At 37.1% G+C, this 25,894-nt stretch overlaps 1 protein-coding gene across 1 annotated transcript; it reads left to right on the forward strand.

The window, feature by feature from the left end:
* Positions 1-351: 351 nt before the first annotated feature.
* MDM2 (MDM2 proto-oncogene) lies at positions 352-25,894 on the forward strand. The gene is given in 10 exon segments (NM_001003103.2): positions 352-438; positions 2,764-2,838; positions 5,070-5,203; positions 7,819-7,868; positions 11,537-11,604; positions 11,767-11,863; positions 16,536-16,696; positions 22,002-22,157; positions 22,890-22,967; positions 25,326-25,894. Coding segments are annotated over 10 exon segments (1,464 nt in total). The 5' UTR covers positions 352-357; the 3' UTR covers positions 25,890-25,894.

The following is a 25,894-nucleotide window of genomic DNA, read 5'->3' on the forward strand; positions in this document are numbered from 1 at the left end:
TGACTCAGCTTTTCCCTTGGGGCGGGTCAAGTTCGGACACGTCCCGCGCACGCAGGAGCGGGAGCTAAGCCCCGACTTGCCTCCAGCTGCGGCTATTTAAGCCGCGCGTGTCCCCAGCTGCGCTCAGAGATAGGGACCTGTGCTCCCGACCCGCGGCCCCGACTCCGCCCGCATCCAGGTGAGGCCCCGCTTACTCTACTGCCTTTGCTCTAACAGGGACAGCACTCAAGGGCGTTATTTTTATCCCCTTTCCGTGTGACTTTGTTGTTGTTTTTCCCCGCAGATGTTTCATTATTTCGAGTTTTTATCTTGTGTTTTTTTTTTTTCTTTTCTTTTCTTCTCCCCACTTGTAGGCAAATGTGCAATACCAACATGTCTGTGTCTACTGATGGTGCTGTAAGCACCTCACAGATTCCAGCTTCGGAGCAGGAGACCCTGGTTGGTATTTATGGGGGTGACCAACTGACTTCTGTTAGACCCGCATTTATAGCCCGGTTCTCCAAGCGAAACTAAACTGTGCCAGTCAGGGGCAGGTGTGAAGCAGCCCGTAAGAATCGGTACTTGTTTTCTCTCTTGGGTCCTTTATCACTCTGGATATAAAATTGAGTTCCATTACATTCTTAAACGTGGATGCTGAGGTCATGTTCGTTACAAACCAATATTTGTTTTCTGTTTTGACTTGTCAATGTTTAACTCTTTGAAACGGTTTTTGAAAGTCACAAAAGTTAACTCACGCTTGTAAAGATTTTTGGGCATCAGGGAAATGTAAAAAAGCTTGGAAGCTGAAAATTCTAGTCTTCTCTTTTGGCGGTGTCTTTTAGGTCTTTCTCTCTGTGTGTATCCACATACATACATGCACATTTTATTTTATTTTTTTTAAAGATTTTATTTATTTATTCATGAGACAGACACAGAGAGGCAGACACACAGGCAGAGGGCGAAGCAGGCTCCATGCAGAGAGCCTGATGTGGGTGGGACTGGAACCCAGGACTCCAGGATCAGGCCCTGGGCTAAAAGCAGCGCTAAACCGCTGAGCCACCCAGGCTGCCCTATTGTGTTTTTCTTAATAATTTGTAGTAGTTCTTTGTGTTTCAAATGTATTAGACATCTGTCATTTACAAAGATTGCATAGAACTTTGTTGTCTTTTTCCTATTGAGAATGTTTAAGTGAAGTCCAGTTTATGGACTTGTTGGTTTTCGCATTTCATATCATGCTGTGGAAGAACTTGCCCATCCCAAGATTATACAGATAGAGTCCTGTATTTTCTTGTGGTACATCTAGATCTATCTTTGTATTTCTTTTTGTTATTAAATGTAAGATTAAGAATGGTATTTGTAGTTTTCTTATACGTATTTTAGGTCTTAATAAACTGATGGCTTTCCTTTACAGATTTTTATTTTGAGTTTTCTGTAGTTTGAAGTTAATATAGCATACATAAAATTTCAGGAGAAAAAATTTATCTTTCAAGAGAGAGTTCATTAAGTCTAAAAGTGAAGTGTATATGTAAGGACACACACAGAAGTGCGAGCAGAAAAGTTAAAGATTCAATACCACACTTACTGTGTATTTTAAGTGTTTTGGTTATTAGATAATATTCTGTTGATTAGCTAGAAATAGGCAGTTTTTCTTAAATCTAGTTTTGAGAGTTCTATTCCAAACTGGGATGCTGTTAGATTTCAAAGTTAGATAAAGGAAAAGAGTATATTGAGAAGAGGAACAGAGGCACCTGTCTGTGTGGAGGTGGCAAGCTGTAAAGACCCTTGAGTTTTACAGATTTTGATGCAGCATCAGTTAGGGAGAAAGAGAATATTATATCCCTACCTCCTTGCCAGTCATTTCCTCAATATCTAGAGATTGTAAAATCTCTAGATCAGGGTCACGTACACCCTAGCCTGTGGGCTGTATTTGACCTCCTGCCTATTTGTGTAGCCATGGCCATTGGGTTCAGTATCTGTATTTGAATCCAGACCTGGCAGGAAAGTCTTAAAATATTTGCCATCTGGCTCTTTATAGAAAAAATTGACTCCCAATCTATTTGGTGGGTTCCTTAAACACAGCTCATGTTTTATTTACCATTTGCCCTCCCAGTACCTACTGCTGTCTGGTGCGTGGTGGAAGCTCAGTAAATACTTGTCAGTAGGTATTTGAAATGTAGATCACCTAAGAGGCAGCATGATATAGTAGGAAGAAAATGCTGGTTTGTAGTTGAGGGTTGTGAATTGCAGCCTCAGATCTGCTTTTAATTATCCTTGTCAGTTTGAGTTATTTAAATCCTCTAGCCTTTAGGAGCCTAATGTGTGGGAAGAAAAGATTGGGAAACAGAATTACCTTAAAGACTTACTCTTTTCTCTTGGACTTTGCAATTTAGTTTGTGGTAATCTTATTGGAGTATTCCATTTATAGCTAAGTTTAAGGTAGTAAGCAAATAATAGAAAGAGCTGGAGGAAAAGAATAGTTTTCACTGCCTTGGCATGGATACTGTGTTTGATTGCAGCTGATGATACTTGAGGATTCTGTGATTATTTGCATAGTAATGAAATCAGCATTTTTTCCCAACTGCCTTGATAAGTCTATGATCTTCAGTTTCTATTGTCTGTTACATTTAGTGAAAACATTATGACTTAATTTTTGAGTTCTAATCTTGTGAGATTGTTAAATACAACATCTACCTTTATTGAAGTTCTTCATGGACATGCTTGCTGTGGGGATTATAGCTCTGGAATAATTTTGGAAGTATAATAGCAGCTTTTTGTTCTTTGTAGGTTAGACCAAAGCCATTGCTTTTGAAGTTGTTGAAGTCTGTAGGTGCACAAAAAGACACTTATACTATGAAAGAGGTAAGCTAAATAAAGAGTTAACAAGATAACTAATGTTTTGTTAGTTACATGTGGCCATGGGGAGAAATTGACCATATAGAGGGAATTTTTTTTTGTTTTGTTTTTTTTAGTAAGCAGCAATATTAAGTATTGTCATTTGGATTATAAATTGAAGCTGAAATTCTAATTATACTTGAATATCATTTGTCAGGTAGGAATTCTTGAGATGAAGGGAGGCTTTGTAGGGGTTCTTAGCATTTTTGTGCTGTGGACTTAGGTGGCAGACTGGAAAAGTCTTCTCAGAATCTAGTTTCTAAATGCATAAACCAAAATGTATAGGATTACAAAGGAAAACAAATTACGTAGAATACAGTTATCAAAATAGTAAACAAGTTTGTGATATGTGCTTTTTTGTGTTAGCACATTGAATAATAAGATTTAGCAGGAGATTTTATGTAATTTCAAAGTAGTGAGGAGGATAGTTACTATTTTGAGATGTTTACACCAAGCAAAGTATGATATGAAAACACTTGTGATTTTTACTGGTGACATAATCACAGGTATTACTAATACTTTGTGGTTTGTTGCCTATATTCATAATTGAAGGAAAAGCTAAATTTCAGTTAAAAAGTAATGAAAATATAGATAGAAATTTTTTTTCCATCCAAATTAATGGATCCCCTGAATTCTATCCAAGGACTTCTTGGGCATCCATGGATCCCAGGTTAAGAACTTCTGCACTAGAGATACATGAGTACAGTATACTGATCTTTCTGGGATAGAGGTGAGCTGCTTCATGAACATATGTTCTATTTAACGGATACATTTCAATGTATTGTTCTCTAGCCTTAAATTTGTGCACAGAACCATGATTTTCAGTGAGAGATTGGGCCATCTTAGGCACAATTTCATTGTGAATGAAGTTTGCCTTTTCCCCATCTCTCCCACTTAGTTTGTGGGGCCCAGAGTGCTCAAAACACTGAAGTACCTTATCTACATCAGGTTAGTGGGTCAGGAAGAGACTCTGCACCTTTTTCTTTTTCAGCCACACTTTTTATAAACTGTATGGGATGTTTGGTAGGAGTGTAGGAGTCTTCTTCCTTTCCCCCTATCAACTTGTCTTCTTCAATCCATAGTCACCAGGTAATATTCTTTTAAGTCTGAGGCCGGTTTAACCAGTTAAGTCTACAGACAGTAGGGTAGCTTGCAGGGAAGCATGGAGGTTAAGGATGTTTTTGAGGTTAAAGCTGTATTTATGGCTGTTAACTTGGTTTGTCCTCATCATTATGTAATTGGTTAAGGAAACAAAAGGTATACATTTAAAAGTAGATAGAAATAAGGGGGAAATTGATTAGGCCATTATAAAGGTGTAGAAAGCTTTATTGAGTTTCCAGTTGTGGGATCTTTGTTCTGGGGCATGTGGGAGAGTGATGACAGCTAGTATGGGGAAGTAGAAAGAACTCTGGACTTAGGAGTCAGAAGACCAGGTCCCATTTCCTTATCTCTAATACAGTGAAAACAATTCTATGAAGTAGCAGAAGAATGAGATAGTACTTGTTAAAGTACATTTAAACTGTAAAAAAAACCAAACACAAAAAAACCATAGATATTTAGGTGGTTAATAGGTTTGTATGTGGATGTCTTAAGGTGTATCATTTATTTCATTGTTTTAGTGGAGCATACAATATTTAACTGTATATGCATGATTCACGGTTACTATTTTGATTATTTATTGTTGCATAGATTATATTGATGTCTTCAAGAGTTTATTTTATTCACCAAATTCTTCCAAACTGTTGTGTAGATGTAATTGGTCACTTTCCTGTCATCCTCACCTGTGATGACCTCAGGCTGTTGAGCTGTATGGTGTTTGGGACTATTTAATAAATGACTTTAGGTCACTGCTATATTTCAGTTGATGATTTGATTTTGTAACTTTTTATTGCTCTCAGTGGTTTTGCATTTTGCTGCCCTTTCCCTTCTAGTATGTATATACGTAGTACCTAGGTATCTGGGCAGAGTTAAAGTCCGTTACACATACATAATTTAAGTAAATTGGAGAAGCAGTGTCTACTCCCATAAATTAAAAGGAAAAGATTTAGAAGCTTTTTTTAAGAGTACAGAATAGTTGTTATTCTAGACCATTTTGGGTATGGTTGCTGGTTTAACCATCTTTAGATAAATGAGAAGTTGAATGTATTTGAAACTAACATTTAATTTTCTTTAATCTCAGAATCCTATTTCTATTTCAGGTGATATTTTATCTTGGCCAGTATATTATGACTAAACGATTGTATGATGAGAAGCAACAGCATATTGTGTATTGTTCCAATGATCTTCTAGGAGATTTGTTTGGAGTGCCAAGCTTCTCTGTGAAAGAGCACAGGTAAATTCTTCAGTTTAGTCCGTTGTAAAAAGCCAGCTGGGCAAACATTTCAGTTTACCTCCTCCTTTTGTTAGAGAAAAATTGTTGCATGCAGAAATTGAATATAGCATATTGTTTGAGAACCTGAATTCTGGAATCTAATAAATCTGGGTTTGAGACCTAGCTCAGTCCTTTACTAGCTGTGTGACTGGGTAAATTGATTTACCCTCTCTGAGCCTCAGTTTATCCTACTTGTAGGGATAATATAAATACCTCATGTGTAAGTTACGAAGAAACAATGTGTAAGAAGCAGTGCTTGACACAGAGAAGGCATTTAAATGTTAGTCACAGGGGTGCCTAGGTGACTTCAGCTCAGGTTATGATCTCAGGGTCCTAGGATGGAGCCCTGGGTCAGGCTCCCTGCTCAGTGAGGAGTTTGCTCTTCCTTCTCCTTCTCCCCGTCCCCGGCTTGTGTATACTCTCATAAATAAATATTTACCCAAAAAATGTTAGTCACAATTACTGTGTATTTAAAAATATTATTGCAGTTACTTTGAAAGGTAGTCTTTAGGCCACACTGTGGTAAAGGTTTAAGTTTGAGCCTTACTTTGGAGAATATTTTGTCATACATCATCATAGCACTTAATCGGCTAAATTTAACCCAGCTAACATTTCTAGAATTACTCTATTAGGAACTGAAGACTGTTTTTTCAGTCATTCTTTCCTTACATTAGAATTCCTTTTCCCATTTGGTTTAGTACAGTCCATGTGGAGCCTTAGTATGATGTGTAGCTTAATAAATGGGAGGAATACTCTTTCACATGAAACAACTAGATTCTACTAGTATAATGTTCAATAATAGTGTAGCTAAAAAGATAGTATTTAAATGGAAAATTTATAACTCTGAAACTACTTCATTATATAAGCATAATATGTATTCATTATTGGACAGTAGGAAAAGGCATAAAATGAAGAATAGGAAAAAAAAAGTCTAGTTTGTCATCAAATAGTATTTTTTTATTTTATTTTTATTTTTTTATTTCTATTTTTTTTATCAAATGGTATTTTTAACTTGTCATTTCTATATTACGTGTAGATGTGTTTTGACTCAGTTGTGAACATACTATGTTTAATTTTGTCAAGCTTTTTAATTTAACACTGTATAAATATTTATCTGATTTATATTCCTATTTTGCATTTGGCCTTGGGATCTAGGCTTTATTGTATAAATTTAAAAATTAGGGCAGCCTGGGTGGCTCAGCGGTTTAGCACCGCCTTCAGCCCAGGGTGTGATCCTGGAGACCCAGGATCGGGTCCCACGTTGGGCTCCCTGCATGGAGCCTGCTTCTCCCTCTGCCTGTGTCTCTGCTCTGTCTTTCTCTGTGTGTCTCTCATGAGTAAATAAATAAAATCTTAAAAAAAAAAAAAAAAAAAAGAATTAACTGTATTGGTGACTTGGTACCATTTGAGTGTTGAATCTTCTGATAATGTTCTGGGGTATGATTTTATAGTTTCTCAGATTGAAGGCATAGTTTAAAAAATTATCTTTGACTTGAATTCTATGTTGAATAGTTGAACAGTGGGGAAATTATTGACTGGGAAAAAGAATATGAATAGGAATATTGATATTTATAAGTTTACGGAGCTGTATCATTAGTCCCAAGGGGAAAAGAAATATTTGGGAGTGGTATTTCCCCTTAATGATGAGAATTAGAAATTATATCATGTGACCAGTAACATTGTCTAAAATCATTAGCTTAAAAGAAAGTATGCCATAATATCAGTGAAAATTAAAATAGGTGAATTGTCTTTCTATTGGGATGTAAGCTCCATGAGGGCAGAGATTTGTTTCCATTTTATTTCTTTTTTTCCTGTTTCTAGAATAGTGACTGGTTCATCATAGGTTTTCAGTCTGTGTTTATAAATGAATGAAGGAAGCTTCATCTCTTAATAGATTTTAATATAAGAAAGAAAATCCATTAGGTGATTGGTCCATGGTTGATAGAAATCAAAATTACAATTGTGCATGATCCACTGTCTTTGTAGGCAGTCTACTGCCTTTTTTTTTTTTAATTTTAGTTAATTATTCATGAGAGAGGCAGAGACATGGGCAAAGGGAGAAGCAGGGTCCCTGTGGGGAACCCAACATGGGACTTGGACTTACTTGTTCTAGGTACTCCGAGATCACGCCCTGAGCTGAAGGCAGACACTTAGTTGCTGAGCCAGCCAGGTGTCCCTAGGCAGTCTACTTTTAAACTTTAAGCACAGAGATAGAAATTTTCTTTTTTGTTTGAAAATAGATATATCAACCCTGTTTCTGCATTCACACTCATTCTCTGGGGTCTTTTGGTAAAGTCCAAACAAGACACATTTCAGGAAATGGAGATAGGAAATCCTTCCAGTGAGAGAGACCTTTGTGATTAATAAGAGTAACTATGTAATCATTGGACAACTAATTATCATGATGCTTTTTTTTAGGACCTTGCTTGCCAGTGACTTAGTTTGAATGCAGTGATTTAAAATTTTTAGCTTATGTACAATTTAGTTAATGCTAACGTGTATATAAAAATCTGAAGTCCTATTTAATATATTTTTATTTTAAGATGTACATCTCCTTTTTTCCCTGTCCCTACTAGGAAAATATATACAATGATCTACAGAAACTTGGTAGTAGTCAATCAGCATGGTAAGTTAATTTTGAATACCATAAATAAGCACTGTAAAATATTTTAAAGACATTTTGTGTATGTGGAGTCATTTAACAGGAAGAAATGAATTGTATGAACTAAAGCAACATAATACTAAGGTTCTAATGCAGATTTGTGATATGTAAAGTTAAATACCTTTATTCCACCAATTTAAGCCTTGGAATATCAGTATTAGAATTTGTTTTGAAATATTTCTTTTCTGGGGGATCCCTGGGTGGCACAGCGGTCTGGCGCCTGCCTTTGGCCCAGGGCGCGATCCTGGAGACCCGGGATCGAATCCCATGTCGGGCTCCCGGTGCATGGAGCCTGCTTTTCCCGCTGCCTGTGTCTCTGCCTCATTCTCTCTCTCTCTCTGTGACTATCACAAATAAATAAAAATTAAAAAAAAAAAAAAAAGAAAGAAATATTTCTTTTCTGGATTTTTGGGGAGCAGTACACAAGTATTTGTTAAATATTTTTAAAATTTTTCTTTTTATTTTAATTCCAGTATAATTAACATAGTGTTATATTAGTTTCAACTGTACAATGGAGTAATTCAACAATTCCATACATTAACTGACAGTCATCATGACAAGTGGACTCCTTAATCCCCATCACTTGTTTAACCACATTCCCCCACCTACCTCCCCTTTGATAACCATCATTTGTTCTCTATAGTTAAGAATCTGTTTTCTTGGTTTTGTTGCTTAAATTCCACATAAGAGTGAAATCATATGGTATTTGTCTTTCTCTGACTAATCTCACTTAACGTTATATTCTCTAGATCCATCCATAGTGTTGCAAATGGCAGGATTTCATTCTTTTTATGGGTGAATGCTATTCCACTGTATAGATATGTACCACATCTTCTTTATCCGTTTATCCATTGGTGGACGCTTTGGATGCTTCCATATTTTGGTTTTTGTAAAGAATACTGTGTATATCTTTTCGAATTGTTATTTTTGTGTTCTTTGGTTAAATAGTGGAATTACTGGATCATATGGTGATTCTATTTTTCATTTTTGGGAAACCTCCATACTATTTTTCACAGTGGCTGCACCATTTTGCATTCCCACCAACAGTGCATGAAGATTCCTTTTTCTCTACATCTTTACCAACGTTTGTTGTTTCTGAAAGGTAGATAAATTCGAGGTCATGCTTATTAGAGGTATAACACACCTTGAAATGTGTACTGGAAAGGTTTTGGGAGGTTATATAGATATCTAATATGAATGAATGAATGAGTCCTCTTTTGTTTTTGTTTTTTTTGTTTTTTTTTTGTGTGTTTTTTATAATAGACAAAACTTTTATCAATTTATTAAAAATGGCATTTCCCTACCTGTAGACTTACAGTTCTTAACTGGTTATTTTTAGGTCACATACTCCGTGGATAATCTGATGAAAGCATTGGGTTCTTATTTTAGTAGAGATACACATAAACATATACAGTGATATACTGGTAAATCTTTAACAACCCACTTTTTTTGGGGAAATGCCCTGATTTATGGTGTTTTCTGATCCCATGGTGTAAATACATTGGCCATTTTCAGGCTTCATACATGGACTTGGTAAAAAGAGGCACACAGCTTTGAGTACGGGTAGGAGCGGTCTCTCAGCACACCATAGACTTTTTTTTTTTAACATAGACTTCTTATAGCCTCCCCTCAACTATAATTTTAAGAACTGTTCTCATAAGCTTGTTTACTTCGTACAATGAACTGACCACTCTTTTGTGCTTCCACTGTTGTGTATTTAGGTTTTGTTACACATTCTTTTGTTATACTTGTTTGTATTTCTGTTTCTTGTTTCCTAAGCAGGTTTGCATTATATATTAACAGTATGGTGTTTTATTAATATGTTTAATAAATGTGTTGAGTTGAATGCTCTTCCAAAGCTAGGACTTAAGACCCAGAAAAGGACATCACTGTCTTATCCTAGAGTAGAAGTGACTGTTAGTTTGGTGACATGTTTTGTTGTTTTACAAAAACTCTTTATGAATTCAAATGAAGGCAAATAAAGCAAGCAACTATAGTATTGTAGTAGCATTTTCAGTTTTCTTAAATATTACCCTGATGTATTGATTCATTCATGTAAAGAAACCTTGGGTAGATTACTAGAAAAATTGTATATTAATGAGTTGGTAACCTGTGGATTATTTGGGTATTTCCGTTTTGAGTTTGTTTCAGGTTTCAGTTTAGTAGAATTCATTTCTGCACTTCTGTAACTGTTATCAACCTATCACTTCTCAAAATTTCCTTTTTATTTAATCTGCATTGTAACATAATACAGATATAACAACATATTAATATAATATATATTATTTATTATATTAAAATGAAATATAGCTTGTCTGTATCTACAACTTAAAATCCACATAACCTGTGATAAAAAGAAATAAACTGTTATGATAATGTGCATAATTTTAAAATGTTAGTGAGCGGGCCTGACATTCCCATTAAGGTGAGGATGTTTCCGAGGGAGTAACAGGGTATTTGATTATGATCTTTGGCAACTGTGTATATTCTGTGTGTATTTGAAATTTTGACTTCTGAACTCCACGTCTTGTACATCCAACTACAAGCTAAACCTACCTACCAGAATGAGTTTCATGCATTTAGTTCATTATCTTTCCATCCTAATTTGTTTATCTTCTGAAGTTTCTCTCTTGGTGAATGATCCTACCTGTTTACCCACCCAAGGCAGAATCTTGGCATCCTCCATAATGCCTTTCTCCTTTGCCTCGTGTATCTGATGCCTGGCCTTGTTGGTTTTTACCTTTTTAACTTATCTGGAATTGATCTCTTTTCCATGCCCCAGTTTAGGCTTTAATACTTTGGCATTTGTATTATTGCAGTTACTGTCTACTACTGGCTTCCCTGCTTCTCTCTCCCTCTCTCTCTCTCTCCCCCTATCCCCCTCTCCCCCCCCCCACCGCCCCCTCTATTTTGCCAAAGTGATATGTCACTTCTCTGCTTAAAGTGACCATGTAGGGGTTCCTTATTGTTCTCTGGATAAAAAACTTGCTGTGTACTGCAAATCAGTTTTATCTATTGGATTAAACATTTTTAACAGTGAGTGGTTGCAACAGTGCCATTGGGCAGATTCTAAAGTGTCAGCCAGGAAGGATGCAACGATGCAGGATTGACGGCACGAGGGCTACTTGTTGACATCCTTGTTCTGTTTCACAAGACACACAGAATCCTTTATGAGCTTTCTTACATGCCGGTAATAATTAACTGCCTATAGTTCCCTGCAACAAACATTGGTAATTCACTTCTGGATGCTTTTTTTCATGGAGTATTCTCTTCTGGAATAGCCTTTCTTAGTCCTACTTCTTCATATTCTACTGTAAAACCTTTCTTGATTCCTTATTCCTCAGACCTGCCCTATTCCTACCAGATTGCTCTCGTCTCCAGTGATTTATCTTACAATACTTCTTTTATCGTGTTTATTATGCTTTTATTACTTCTAATGTAATGCTACTCTGTATTAAAATTGAATTATTTACATCTCTGATATCTAGCATGAGGTTGGCTCCTGGGAGATACACATTTAATGTTTGTTGAAAGATTAAATTGTGTAAGTTTGTCCTGGCCTGACAAACTAGTTTCTTTCCTAGTTTGTAATTCTTTGTTGTTGTTACCTTCCCCCCCACCCCCCCCATCAGAACCATCAGATTCAGGCACATCTGTGAGTGAAAATAGCTGTCACCGTGAAGGTGGGAGTGATCAAAAGGTAATCTGGGAATGAACACATTTTATAATGTTTTTTGAAAGTTAGATTATTTTAAACAAGTAATTTTTAGCTTCCTGGTGTTACAAGTTCGTTTTTGTTTTTTTCTCTCCCCTCCACACTGCCCCCCCCTCCCGCCCCGCCTCCCCGCCTTGAATGCTTAAGGACCCTGTGCAAGAGTTGCAGGAAGAGAAACCTTCATCTTCAGATTTGATTTCTAGACCATCTACCTCATCTAGAAGGAGAACAATTAGTGAGACAGGTATTTATGATTATTTAATTGGCACTTTCAAATAGCTTTTGACTGTTTATTTTCTAATAAAATTAATGCATTTAGACTAAATGAAATTGTGTGGGGTTTTTTGCTTTTAGATGAATGCATTTCTGAGTTTCTTTCATACCTATTTTTATATGATTTATTTGGCTTAAAAATTTCTTAGCAACATTTTTCTGGTTGACTATAGCAGGCACAGTTTCCTGGGCCCCACTGGAGTTTATAGTTAGCCAGCTGTCTATTATTCAAGGTAATAGAGGACAAGTATATAAACTATTTTAGCCCTTATTCTTAATTATTGTAGCGATTAAAATATTTATTGTTTCTAATAAGTGATAAAACACAGCACTGAGTTTAAAACCAAAGTAAATAATATCGTAGAACTGACAATGAGATAAAATAGCGGAGAACATTTTTATAGAGAAAAGATTGTGGAGAAGGCTATTGCTTGATCAAAATTCATAATAACTAAAACTGTGATTGAGATGAAAGAAGAATTCAGCAGATCAGTGAGATAGAATAGATAAAAACCCAGACTCGTATGTCCATGAAGGCAGAGAGCGGAAAGGACAGAGGATATTTGTTAACTGCATGGGACTGGAACAAATGGTTAGTTATTTGGGGAAGAAAAAACAAGTTCTATCTGTACCATATATGAAAATGAATTCCAAATGAGTTTAAAAGATAAATGAAAAAGATATTTGATGGATATTCGCTTTAAATTTGACAGTGTTAATACCCTTATCACATAAAAAGTTCCCTCAAATTGAATAAAATATTAAAGATCCATATCGCTAAAAAAGCAAAAACCCAAATTTTTCATAGTAAATATAAAATGACTAAAATATGAAAGGGGGGTGGATTTTAGTGATTTTGCTTTATAGACAATAAAAAATGCAAATGTGTTTTTTCTAGGCTATCAAATTATTGCAACTCTTGCAAAGAAACTGGGTCCTGGGATCCAGCCCCATGTCAGACTCATCCTTATTAACTTGTGTGTTGGCAGTGATAGACTATTGGTGTATCAGTTGGTATAAGTTGGTGTTAAACCTTTACAGATTTAAAAAGGCTTGGAGTTCTTACCCTTATCCCAGTAACTCTACTTCTAGAAATCTATCCTAGAGATATAAACAAATTCAAAGATTATATATTTAGAGACACTAATTTTACAGCATCATTTATAATTGAAGACATACATGGTAGAAAATGTCATCACTCTAGTTCAGGCCATTGCCCTGTCTTCCTTGATCACAGCAGCAGTGTCCCGATTTTCTTACTCCTGCTCTTTGTGTTCCTTCACATAGTACCAAAAGAGATGGTAAAAGGTAAATTGAATTATATCATTTCTTGCTTAGCCACTTTGGTTACTTCAAATAAAACCCGTACTCTTTACCTTGGCCTACAAGGCCATGATCTACGTTTAACCTGATTTTTGGCCTTTTCCCTCCACCTTTATTGTTTCCATTGTATTGATTATTTGGTTTCTCAAGTCAGAATTCCTTCCTGCCTTAAGGCTGTTTACACACAGTTTTTTTCTGCCAGGAGTTCTTCTATCTTTGTGTATGAGGTGAGCTCCTCATTTTTTCTGTTTTTGCTTAAATGTGACCTTCAGAAAGAGGCTGTCTCTAACCAGCCAGAAAAGCAGATTCTTTCTTTTCCTTAGCTCCCTGCTTGTTTCCTCATAGTACTCACTATAGCTTGTAAATAATTATGTTTCAATTGCCTTGATGTTTGAAATTAAACAACTTCTGGTGGCAGGGATGACAGTTGACTTCACTTTTGTATATACTCACTGCCTAGCACTGTGCCAGACAGTAAGCAGGTGCTCAGATTTGTGGACTAAATGGTTGAATTGTAATGAACAGTATAGAGACGTCTGGGTGGCTCAGTCGGTTATGCCTTTGGCTCAGGTCATGATCTCTGGGTCCTGGGATCCAGCCCCACGTCAGGCTCTGCTCAGAGGGGGTCTGCTTCTCTCTCTGCCTCTCCCCCCTGATCATGTACTCACTCTCTCTCAAATGAATGAATAAAATCTTAAAAAAAAAAAAGATAATATATGAACCTATGTCACAGACCCCATATTCTGCAGCCATTAAAAATAATATAAAGGAAGATTTAAGACAAAACTACCCCCAAATAGTACACGTAGTGTGATTCAGATATGTTTTTTTTAATTAATTAATTTATTTATGATAGTCACACAGAGAGAGAAAGAGAGGCAGAGACACAGGCAGAGGGAGAAGCAGGCTCCATGCAAGGGAGCCTGACGTGGGACCCGATCCCGGGTCTCCAGGACCGCGCCCTGGGCCAAAGGCAGGCACCAAACCACTGCGCCACCCAGGGGTCCCTCAAATATGTTTTTTAAAGGAAATAAGGGCAGCCCAGGTGGCTCAGCGGTTTAGCACTGTCTGCAGTCCAGGGTGTGATCCTGGAGACTCGGGATCGAGTCCCATGTCGGGCTCCCTGCATGGAGCCTGCTTCTTCCTCTGCCTGTGTCTCTGTCTCTCTCTCTCTCTTTTTGTCTCTCATGAATAAATAAAATCTTTAAAAAAAAAGGAAATAAAAAATGTAAACTGGAAAATTATTACAGTAAAATGTTAGTAGTTGTTATCTTTATGGTAGCACTAGAAATAATTTACTTTTTAAAAATTTTCTATTTTTTAAATATTTCTATGATGAGTATATATTTTAATAATCAGGAAAAGCCCCAATTACTATTTTTAATGGAAGTAAAAATTATGAATCAACATGGTTTAGGCTTCAACCATGATCACCTTTTATAAGGAATAAAACATGATTAAGAACTTAGATCAAGAACTTGTGATCTCGTTGTGGAGATCAACACAAAATTACTTAAAATATAGGATATAAAAGTGGAGAATTCAGAGGGAAAAATGTCTTTTGGCCAGGATGGTCAAGAGAAGGACATGGAGTGAGCAGAAGTATGCGAGTTGTACCTGTTTCGGGCATATGGATTATAGTTTAATTAATAACCCTATTTGGTACTTACTTCAGTAAAAGGCTGCAGTGAACACCCTTGCTACCTACGTTTTAAAGTAATATTGCAGGTATTTCTCTATCTCTAGAGATTGCCCACAAAATGTATTATTTTAGATTTCTACAGTGTATAAAAATGTATTCTCAAATCTCTTGAAACTGTCTTTCATTTTAATTTTTGTAATTCTTGTGGGTAAAAAATGGTATCTTGTTTTAATTTATGTGTCCCTGGTCAGTAGGAGGTAGGGGATTTTTTTTCATGTTTATTCTTTGTATTCTGTGAATTGCTTTTTCATTGAGTTTTTTTAATTTAATTTTTTTATTTTTAAGGACTTTATTTATTAGAGATCAGGAACGGGGGGGTGGTGCGAGAGGGAGAGGGAGAAGTAGACTCCCCGCTGAGTAGGGAGCCCAATATGGGGCTTGATCCCTGGACCCTGGGATCAAGACCTGAGCCGAAGGCAGGTGTTTAACTGACTGAGCTACCAGGTGCCTTTTGACTTTTTTTGTTTTTTAATCAAATTTTGTTTTGTTTTACTTGATTGGTGTATATAATGTATAGTAACCATTTTAAGTATGCTGCGGATATTTTCTTTTAGTCTGACATTTGCTTTGTTTTGTTTATTTTGCCACATAGGCCTTAATTGATATAGTTTAATCTTGATAAACTTTTCTTGAAGGTTTTGTAGTGCTATATCATACTTCTTTACCCTGGTATTTTTAAATTTTTTTTAAAGATTTATTTATTCATGAGAGACAGGCAGAGACACAGGCAGAGGGAAAAGCAGGCTCCATGTGAGGAGCGCGATGTGGAACTCGATCCCGGGACCCCAGGATCTCACACCCTAGGCCAAAGGTGGCGCTAAACCACTGAGCCACCCAGAGGTCCCTTTACCCCGGTATTATAAGAATGTTCTCTTACAAGTATCTGGATGATTTTGTTCTTTGTGTTTGGTTATTGAATTCACTTGGAATTTATTTTTATATTTGATATACTACACAGTAGGACTCTTATTTATGTTCCTGACAGGTTTGGTGACATTCTGACTTTAAGTCAGAGATCATTTATTCTTTAAAACAAAATATACTATATTTTCACTGGTTTTGATTCCTGTTGAAAATACAGAGTACTGAGGAAATTGAAATGTTAAGAATACCTTCTAAGTAGGGGGTGTCCAGGTGGCTCAGTTGGTTGGGCATCCAGCTCTTGGTTTCAGCTTGTGTTGTGGTCTTGGGGTCCTGGGATTGAGCCCCACATTGGGCTCTCTGCTCTGCAGGGGAGTTTGCTTCTCCCTTTGTGAGCATTCTCCCTCTAATGAATAAATTTTTTTCATAAAATCTTTTTAAGAAATAAAAATAAAATGCAGTGTTCTGGGGATGGCTCAGTCAGTAGAGCCTGTGACTCTTAAACTTGGGGTCATGAGTTCAAGCCCCACATTTGGCATAGTGCTTACTCTAAAATAAATACAGCATTCTGTTGTAGCTCTCAGTTGGACAGATCCACTAGAAGTGTTGACTTTTGAAACAGTAGTAATTGACTATTTTCTCTGTTTAATTCCATTGAACTTAAATTTTGGTACAACTGGGTACTCAAGGGAGCTCATTTGCTAAATTGAATCCTAGTATGGGGTTTTAATTGATTTGTCTTTGTTTATGCATACAGAAGAACATGCAGATGATTTACCTGGTGAACGGCAGAGAAAGCGCCACAAATCTGATAGTATTTCCCTTTCCTTTGATGAAAGCCTTGCTCTGTGTGTAATAAGGGAGATATGTTGTGAAAGAAGCAGTAGCAGTGAGTCAACAGGGACGCCATCAAATCCGGTAATATTTTCATTTTAAGTAACACAAGACTCTTATTTTCAAAATCTAGTTCTAACAGTCCACTTGGACAGAATACACATACGTGTATGCTATGCACTTGCTGTTCTACGCTGTGGTAAATTTTTCTGTCAAATAAAACAACCGTATAAATTTTCTCTACTCCCAAAACCCCAGGTTCGAGAGAAGGGTGGAAGATAAGCAATTGCGGGGTGTGTGAATAAAATTTGTACCTTTATTAATAGTTGTTAGTATCATCCTACATATTGGAGAATCTTTGTGGGCCCCTGTACCAATAGTAAACTCAATTCAAGTAAATTGGAGTGTAGAGTGGTCTGAGGATTTATAGTTTTACTTTTTAAAAAATAAGGGAAAAAGCAAATTTGGTTGAGTTAAATATCTTAGAACTCTAAGGCAGGTTTGTTTTGAATATTGAGAGTAACAGTATCTTTTTATTATAGCTACCAGCAAATCAGTCAGCAGAGTCTAAGCTACACATTTGTCGTACATAGGCTTAGATATCAGGAAAAGTCTGTTACTAAGGCTGTGGAATATAGGTATGTTATTGCATGGATGTACTTTAGTACTTTTTGATTATTAATACGATATCCCAAAGCGTTAGAAGTTCTTAAGAGATGTCATTGAAAATAGTTTGGTTAAAAAAAAAGTTTTTGCTAACAAGAATGCCTGACAAATGGAATATTCTCTTTCTGGTCATTAAGTATTTGTCTTTATTTATTTATTTATTTTAAAGATTTTATTTATTTATTCATGAGAGACACAGAGAGAGAAGCAAAGACACACAGGCAGAGGGAGAAGCAGGCTCCACACAGGGAGCCCGACGCGGGACTCTATCCCGGGTCTCCAGGATCAGGCCCTGGGCTGAAGGTGGTGCCAAACCACCAAGCCACCTGGGGTTCCCCATATTTGTCTTTAAAATACTAAAAATGGAACTTGTGATATGCCGGCACCTTGTGATCATTATTCTGGGTATTAGTGATCGTTTTATATCTCTTGGAAGGTGTAGGGAGTGAATGAAGTTGCGTGCTAGTAACCTTATTTTTAGTTTTTCTGTAATGTTACTTCTTAACATTGTTTACATTTTTATTTTGTCTTCCAACTCAGTGATTCTAAGGATACAGATGTGCCCTGTAGTTAGAATTTCATAGAGCTGTTACTTCTGTGGCCACTAGATGGCCTTGAGAGCAATTTCTTCAGTCAGTGGGTCTGTAAGTGTTTTTTCTGTGCCAGGTTCTGTCTAGCAGTGGGGTGGAGTGGTAGTCAGGGTAGATATTGGCCCTGCCCTCATGGGGAGACGTGGCATCAACAATTAAACAGGTAATTAAGGGGATCACTGGGTGGCGCAGTGGTTTGACGCCTGCCTTTGGCCCAGGGTGCAATCATGGAGACCCAGGATCGAATCCCACATCGGGCTCCCGGTGCATGGAGCCTGCTTCTGTCTCTACCTATGTCTCTGTCTCTCTCTCTCTGTGTGACTATCATAAATAAATAAAAATTTTAAAAAAATAAAAAAAATAAACAGGTAATTAAGATGTGGAGTAAATGCTGTGGGGGAAAACACAGGTTCTTGAGAGCACATGCATGTAATCTGAAAATTGAATCCAATTAAAGAAAGCTTGACATGGACACAAGCTTCATGTTTGGATAATTGTACTCCTTACTATCTATCTATCTATTTATTTATTTATTTTTAAAATTTTATTTGCATTTATTCTATGCAGAATTTACTCCTGGCCATAAGTTTTTGTTTCTTCAGTTTCTTCTGGGAGATCTTTTTCTTCTGTGCAACTTCCTCTTCTGGTTTAGGAACAATCTGCTCTTTTTCAGTAAGAATCATCTCAATGTGGCAGGGAGAGCTCATGTATGGGTTAATCCGGCCATGAGGTTCTCCGTCGCATCGTGAGGGCTTTATTCACCTGGATGTGCTCAATGACCAGAGAATCTACATCTAAACCCTTAACTTCAGTGTTACTCTCTGCATTTTTAAGCATGTACAGTAAAAGTTCAGCACTTTTCTTGGGCCACCGACCCTGTGCCCAGCCCCACTGTTTGGCCTGCGCACACCTACCAACTCCACCATTGTAGTGACGGAATGGCACACACTGCTTCTGCAAAGTGACACCTTTCAGATACTTGGTGGCTTTTTGGATATGCATACCCTTGATGGCCTGGGCAGTTTCATGCATGTTCTTAAAATGAACATGAAGATTTGAACCTCTCAACGTGCATGATTTTGTAGGGTTTTCTGGGTCCGGTGAGTAGCGAACCATCTCCGGAGGTCACCTCAGGCCGCTCAGGGGGAGAGAAAGCCTTACAGATGATTTAAATAGAATTCCTATGCTCTTTAAACTTAGTCTTTGTTAAAGTTGTCTCAGAATTCTAGTTAAATGACATTTAAAGTCCTTGTTTTTGCTTTCTACCTGGGACACTGCCTTGTTACCAAAGCAACAGAGGATAATTTTCTTTTTGTTAGTCCTAGCCTTTCCTGTCTTCTAAAACTTGTCTACTGGGGATCCCTGGGTGGCTCAGTGGTTTAGTGCCTGCCTTTGGCCCAGGGCACGATCCTGGGGTCCCAGGATCGAGTCCCGCATTGGGCTCCCGGCATGGAGCCTGCTTCTCCCTCCTCTTGTGTCTCTGCCTCTCTCTCTCTGTGTGTCTATCATGAATAAATAAATAAATAAATCTTAAAAAAAAAAATAAAACTTGTCTACTAAAAATCAATGGTTTTTCAGGCTGAGTTTCTAGTTGTGAAAGCTTTTGGTAAGGTAGGATTTTTTTTCCCTCATCTTAGCTTATCTGAGAATGTTGTAGTCTTCATTTGGTGATGGCGTTCACCAATTTGTGAAGGGGTTAAAGGAACATGCGTTTGCCTTCCATCTTTCTTTCTTTTGGGTTTAGTAAATTGAGGAAGCTACTAGGCTCTATTCTAGGCTCTGTACTAGGCAGTTTACATGATATTATCTCAGCAGCCTCAAATTCCATTTATAGATGGGAAAGATCAGCTTGCGGGTTTAAAATAACTTGTTTAAGATCCCATACCTAATAATTGTCATAGTTGGAATTCAGGCAAAACCACGGACTTCTGACTTCAAAATTAATCTTTCCAGATCTTGCCTGTCTGATGCTTTTTACATGTGCAGTATTTTTAAAGTTTTTGGGTGGGTCATTCTTTTTCGAACATTAGCCACAACTTTAAAAAAAATAGCTTTTAATCTGCCTTCTCCATAGCACCCTAGAACAGTGCCAGCAAACCTTTCCTGTAAAGGGCCAGATAGTAATTTATTTTGGGCTTTGTGGGCCCATTGTCTTTGTTGCAGCTACTCACATCTGCTGTGGGGCTAAAGCAGCTGTTAGAGAACAGGAAACGGCTGTGTTCAGTAAAACTTTATTTATAAAAACAGATGAGTAGTAGGCCATATTTTGCCATACTTACCATAGAAGATATTTGCTGAATGGGATACCTGGGTGGCTCAGCGGTTTAGTGCCTGCCTTTGGCCCAGGGTGTGATCTTGGAGTCCCGGGATCAAGTCTCACATTGGGCTCCCGGAATGGAGCCTGTTTCTCTCTCTGCCTGTGTCTCTACCTCTCTCTTTTCTCTATATGAATAAGTAAATGAAATCTTTGTAAAAAAAAAGATATTTGCTGAAACTTTAATGTCTTGTGATTTATCCTCATATTCTAAACCTAGTACACTAAATGCTAGTTAATGGAAGTATCCAGTTTGTTAGGTTACTTTATTATAGAGTCCCTGTTAAGAATTAGAACTGTAAATGGTCAATTTTGCTTTTACTACTATTTTCTTAATATCAGTTTTATTTATTTATTTAAGGTTTTATTTATTTATTCATGAGAGACACACAGAGAGAGAGAGAGAGAGGCAGAGACAGAAGCAGGCTCCATGCAGGGAGCCCAACGTGGGACTCCATCCCGGGTCTCCAGGATCAGGCCCCGGACCGAAGGCAGCGCCAAACCACTGAGCCACCGGGGCTGCCCTGAACATCAGTTTTTAAAAGTCTTTTGACCTCAATGTTTGTAAAATACTTTGTTTTTATAGATAATAGAAATATTAAAGATCATTTAATCCAGACTCCTCTCATAGATGAAGTAGCTGTGGTCTTTACAAGTTAAATATGTCCAAGGGTAAATAGCTACTTAGTGGCAAATTAAGAAGAAGAAAGTTTGTATTCTGATTCTTAGAGGAATGTACTTTTCCTAGTTCTAGCTTTTGGCTTTGATATGAGCCTATTCTTAGCCACTGACAGCAAATATTATGGGATTAATCATTTTATTATGGTTCTTACATTATAAATTGAGGAACCATATGAGCTGATACAGAATGTTTAAAATAAATTTTTAAAATTATGCCTGAAAGCTCTTTCAAATAAATTAGCAAAAGTTTATTAAAAAATACATTTCAAGACAGCCCGGGTGGCTCAGCAGTTTAGCGGCACGGCACCTTCAGCCCAGGGTGTGATCCTGGAGACCTGGGATCGGGCCCCACATTGGGCACCTGCTTCTCCCTCTGCCTGTGTCTCTGCCTGCCTCTCTGTGTCTCTCATGAATAAATAAAAATCTTTAAAAAAGAAATTTTTATAATGAGACACCTGGCTCCCCGCAAGGAGCCTGCTTCTTCTTCTGTGTCTCTGCCTCTCTCTGTGTTTCTCATGAATAAATAAAATCATTAAAAAAATTCATAATTACTGTGGGTTGTAGCTACTAGCATTCTACTAATCTGAAGATATAAAGAGATTAACACGTTTTTAACTCAGATATCTAAGATTCATGTATGCAAAAGTATGCATAATTGACATGCAAAATTTATAATTATAGATCTATACATAAAAATACGTTAAATATGTAAGTAGTGAAGATAATTAGAAGTGGAAATGACAGAGGCTTTAGCAGAAAAGGATGAGTAGGACTTAGTAATTCCAGTGAGAAGGAATGTGTGAAAGTTGAAGTGCCAAGTTTGGTTTAGATAAAAATGTACATCTGGCTGATTGTTCATATTTGGGGGGTGGAGAGGAGTGTCTAGTTGGAGATAAGATGAAAATGTTAATATGGTCCTACTGTGTGAACCTGGAATGTCCAGGGGATTTGGTCTTATTCCTTTATGAAATGAGATTTTGAACAGGGAAAATAAATAGTAATAACCCAGAATCTTAATCTCATGTCATTGTGTAGTATGGATCTAAGGAGGAAATAGGACTATGGGGATGAGCTAGGAAGCTGTTACAGAGGCCAACAGGTAATGTACTCTAACAACTTTTCTCCCTTCTGATTTTAGGATCTTGATGCTGGTGTAAGTGAACATTCAGGTGATTGGTTGGATCAGGATTCAGTTTCAGATCAATTCAGTGTAGAATTTGAAGTTGAGTCTCTTGATTCAGAAGATTATAGCCTTAGTGAAGAAGGACAAGAACTCTCAGATGAAGATGATGAGGTAGTTTTATTTCTCTAATTACAGTCTAAAGTTCTTCAATATTTTCTATATTCATTGATGATAGTTGAAATAATGTCTTCTGATTTCACTTAATCTTTGACTTTTGATTTGTTCAAATTAGAATATTGTTTTGTGGACTTAAGGCTTTGGTAGTTCCTTCTGGTTCAATTTATATACTTGTAACTGTAAGTGTCAAAAAGTCAATAGTCCTTAGTGAACATTCTTATAATAGTCTTACTTTTTAAAAAATTACCCTCTTTGGGGCACCTGGCTGTCTCAGTAGGTAGAGCATGCAACCCTTGATCTTGAGGTCATGACTTCGAGCTCCACATTGGGGGGTAGAATTTGCTTAAATAAATTTCCCTCTTTTAATATTAACTTTTTAAAAAAGTACAGTATACAGTCAAAATCATTGGAGGTGACCACCTTCAACATTGCTAGCTATTTCAGTTATTTAATATCTCCATACTTATAAAATAGAAATGCTTATCCTGAATTTTTTGCCTTACTCATTTTAAATATCCTGTGTCTGTTGCCTTTTAACCATAATGGGTCAGGATTTCATGGTCCTTCACGTTTCCCCCTTCATACTCACTTATTCCATTTGACCTCTGTCTCAGATTTTTCTCATACACAGTAGTACATGCTATTCGTTTAGGACTAATCACTAAGAAGCCTTTCTGGTTAAGGAAAAAAGGTGATGGATTGATGCTAATGGATTTGTTTTATTAGGTGTATCGAGTAACTGTGTATCAGGCAGGGGAGAGTGATACAGATTCATTTGAAGAAGATCCTGAAATTTCCTTAGCTGTAAGTATACATCTGCTTTTTTAAGGAATCAAGAAAATACAGAGGTTAAGGTTAGAAAAACATGCCTAGTCTGCTTCCTGACGTGAGGTAATTTCTAGAAAAGTTTTAAAGCATTTTTGTCTTTATTTTTTGTGTTGGAATCTGTTACTGCATTTTTTAGGTTTTTTTTTTTTTTTTTTTTTTTGGTGCCAGGATTGGAACTTTGAACATTTTTTAATTGAAAATTTCAAGTATGTACTTGAAATTTGACAGTTAGCTTTGACAGTTAGCAACATTTTGCCAGTCTTACTGATTTGTGTAGGATTTACTGTGGGTGGGGGGTGCCAGGATGATTCAGTTAGTTGAGTGTTTGACTCGATTGTGACTCAGATCATGATCTCAGGATTGTGAGATCGAGCCCCACATTGGGCTCAGTGCTCAGGGCGGAGTTTGCTTGTCTCTCTCCCTCTGCGCCCCCCCACCCCCATGCATGCATGCTCTCTCAAACAAAATGTTAAAAAAAAAAAAATTCAGGACTAACACCTGGGTGGCTCACTCAGTTAAGTTTTCCAACTCTTGATTTCAGCTTAGGTTATGATCTCAAGGTTGTTGTTGAGGTCTATCCCTGTATCAGGTTCCATGGTGGGTGTGGGGTCTGCTTAGAATTCTCTCTTCTCCTCTCTTAAAAAAAAAAAAAAAAAAGTAACAATGAAAGAAAGAATTCAGGACTTGAAACATTTATGTTTCATGCTTCAGGAGGTTCTTGAAGTATTGGAAGGATTTTTTTTTCTTTTTTAATTTTATTTTTTTATATTTATTTTTTATTGGTTTCAGTTTGCCAACATATAGAATGAGCACCCAGTGCTCATCCCATCAAGTGCCCCACTCAGTGCCCGTCACCCAATCACCCCCACCCCCCGCCCGCCTCCCTTTCTACCACCCTTTGTTTGTTTTTTTTCCTTTTTCTTTTTTAATTAATTAATTTATTTTATGGAAGGATTTTTAACTGAATATTAATGCTTTAATTTTTGTTAATACTGCCTTTCCTTTAATTATATTTGAATAGGAAATTTCATTTTCTTTCTTTTTTTTTTTTTTTGCTGAGTTGAAAACAATTATCCAAATGCAAAAAAGATGAAATTGTAAAAACTTTTGAAAAAATTTTTACTGTATTAGAAAATAATTCAAGTAACTAGTTGACACATTTGATGTCAGACATAGATCCTGCAGTTTATTGGGCTCTTTGAAGCACTTCCTCTCCCATATTACAAAAATTTTGCCTTTGATTTTATCAGTTGGGTAGCAGCCTGTTTTGGGAACTTGAAAGAACTCATGTGGGAGAATGAACAGTCTCCATCCTTACTGCTAATTTTTTAGGTCATTTGTGAGGCAATTTAAAAATGGTTGTTCATGGCAAGTTTTACATGGACATTGTCCTCAGGCAAAAATCATGCTTCATTTAAGATAAGGATATGTTCCTTATTTTTTTTTAAGATTTTATTTTTTTATTCATGAAAGACAGAGAGAGAGGCAGGGACACAGGCAGAGGGAGAAGCAGGCTCCATGCAGAGAGCCCGACGTGGGACTCGATCCTGGGACTCCAGGATCATGACCTGAGCAGAAGGGAGACACTTAACCATTGAGCTACCCAGGCATCTCAGGATGTGCTTGTGAAAAAGGCTGAGGATGGATGTTAAGGGAGGGAGTTTATTATCCAAACTCTGTGATGGCAGAAAGGTTTGGGAAGTAGGTTGAGGTATGAGAGAAGCAATACACACAGAGATGAGTATGGATAAGGGGCATATATTTTGGATAGTGACAAGGATGACAGATTTTAGCAGGCAAAGATTGCTGAGACGAATGTTTTAGTGTTTCCTTTGTGGATGAAGTTAGGGAACACTCAGTTGAACCCAGGTTTTAGAGCACTTCTAAGGCAGTCTCAATGACGCATTGGGCAGTAGTTTCATCTAGATTGATTGGGTGGGCATTGGGCATGGTATCTAGGGTTAAACCTTTAAGAGAGTGAAGTGGATACAGGCCTCACTTCAGAGTAAGACTGCATCATGCTTGCTTCAACTAAATGAGCCAACTGTATCTGTGTCCTTAAACGTAACTATTTGGTACATGGTTAAGATCATGGTGAATACTTTTTTTTTTTTTTTTTTTTTTTTGGATTCTTTAGCATGGTTTGGGGAAAAAATTCTGTACTTTATAATTATTCTTGAGGAAAGACTGTTACATGTCAAATGTTTTATATAAAACATGAAATGCTGGAAATTGAACTGTATGGTAGATTTTACCTCAGACATCTTGGAAATTGCTCATGTTGGCTATGACTAGTTGTTAAAGGGTTACAGAAACTCTCTTTTTTCATTGAAGGACTATTGGAAGTGTACCTCATGCAATGAAATGAATCCTCCTCTTCCACCTCATTGCAATAGATGTTGGGCCCTTCGTGAGAATTGGCTTCCTGAAGATAAAGGGAAAATCCCTGAGAAAGCCACACCAGAAAACTCAACACAAGTAGAAGAGGGCTTTGATGTCCCTGATTGTAAAAAAGCTGCAGCCAGTGATTCCAGAGAATCATGTGCTGAGGAAATTGATGATAAAATCACACAAGCCTCCCACTCCCAAGAAAGTGAGGACTATTCTCAGCCATCAACTTCTAACAGCATCATTTATAGCAGCCAAGAAGATGTCAAAGAATTTGAGAGAGAAGAAACACAAGACAAAGAAGAAATTGTGGAATCTAGTTTTCCCCTTAATGCCATTGAACCTTGTGTGATTTGCCAAGGTCGACCTAAAAACGGTTGCATTGTTCATGGCAAAACAGGACATCTTATGGCATGCTTCACGTGTGCAAAGAAGCTAAAGAAAAGGAATAAGCCCTGTCCAGTATGTAGACAACCAATTCAAATGATTGTGCTAACTTATTTCCCCTAATGGAC

This window comes from Canis lupus, chromosome 10, assembly GCF_011100685.1.
Source record: "Canis lupus familiaris isolate Mischka breed German Shepherd chromosome 10, alternate assembly UU_Cfam_GSD_1.0, whole genome shotgun sequence".
NCBI classification, from domain to species: Eukaryota; Metazoa; Chordata; class Mammalia; order Carnivora; family Canidae; genus Canis; species Canis lupus.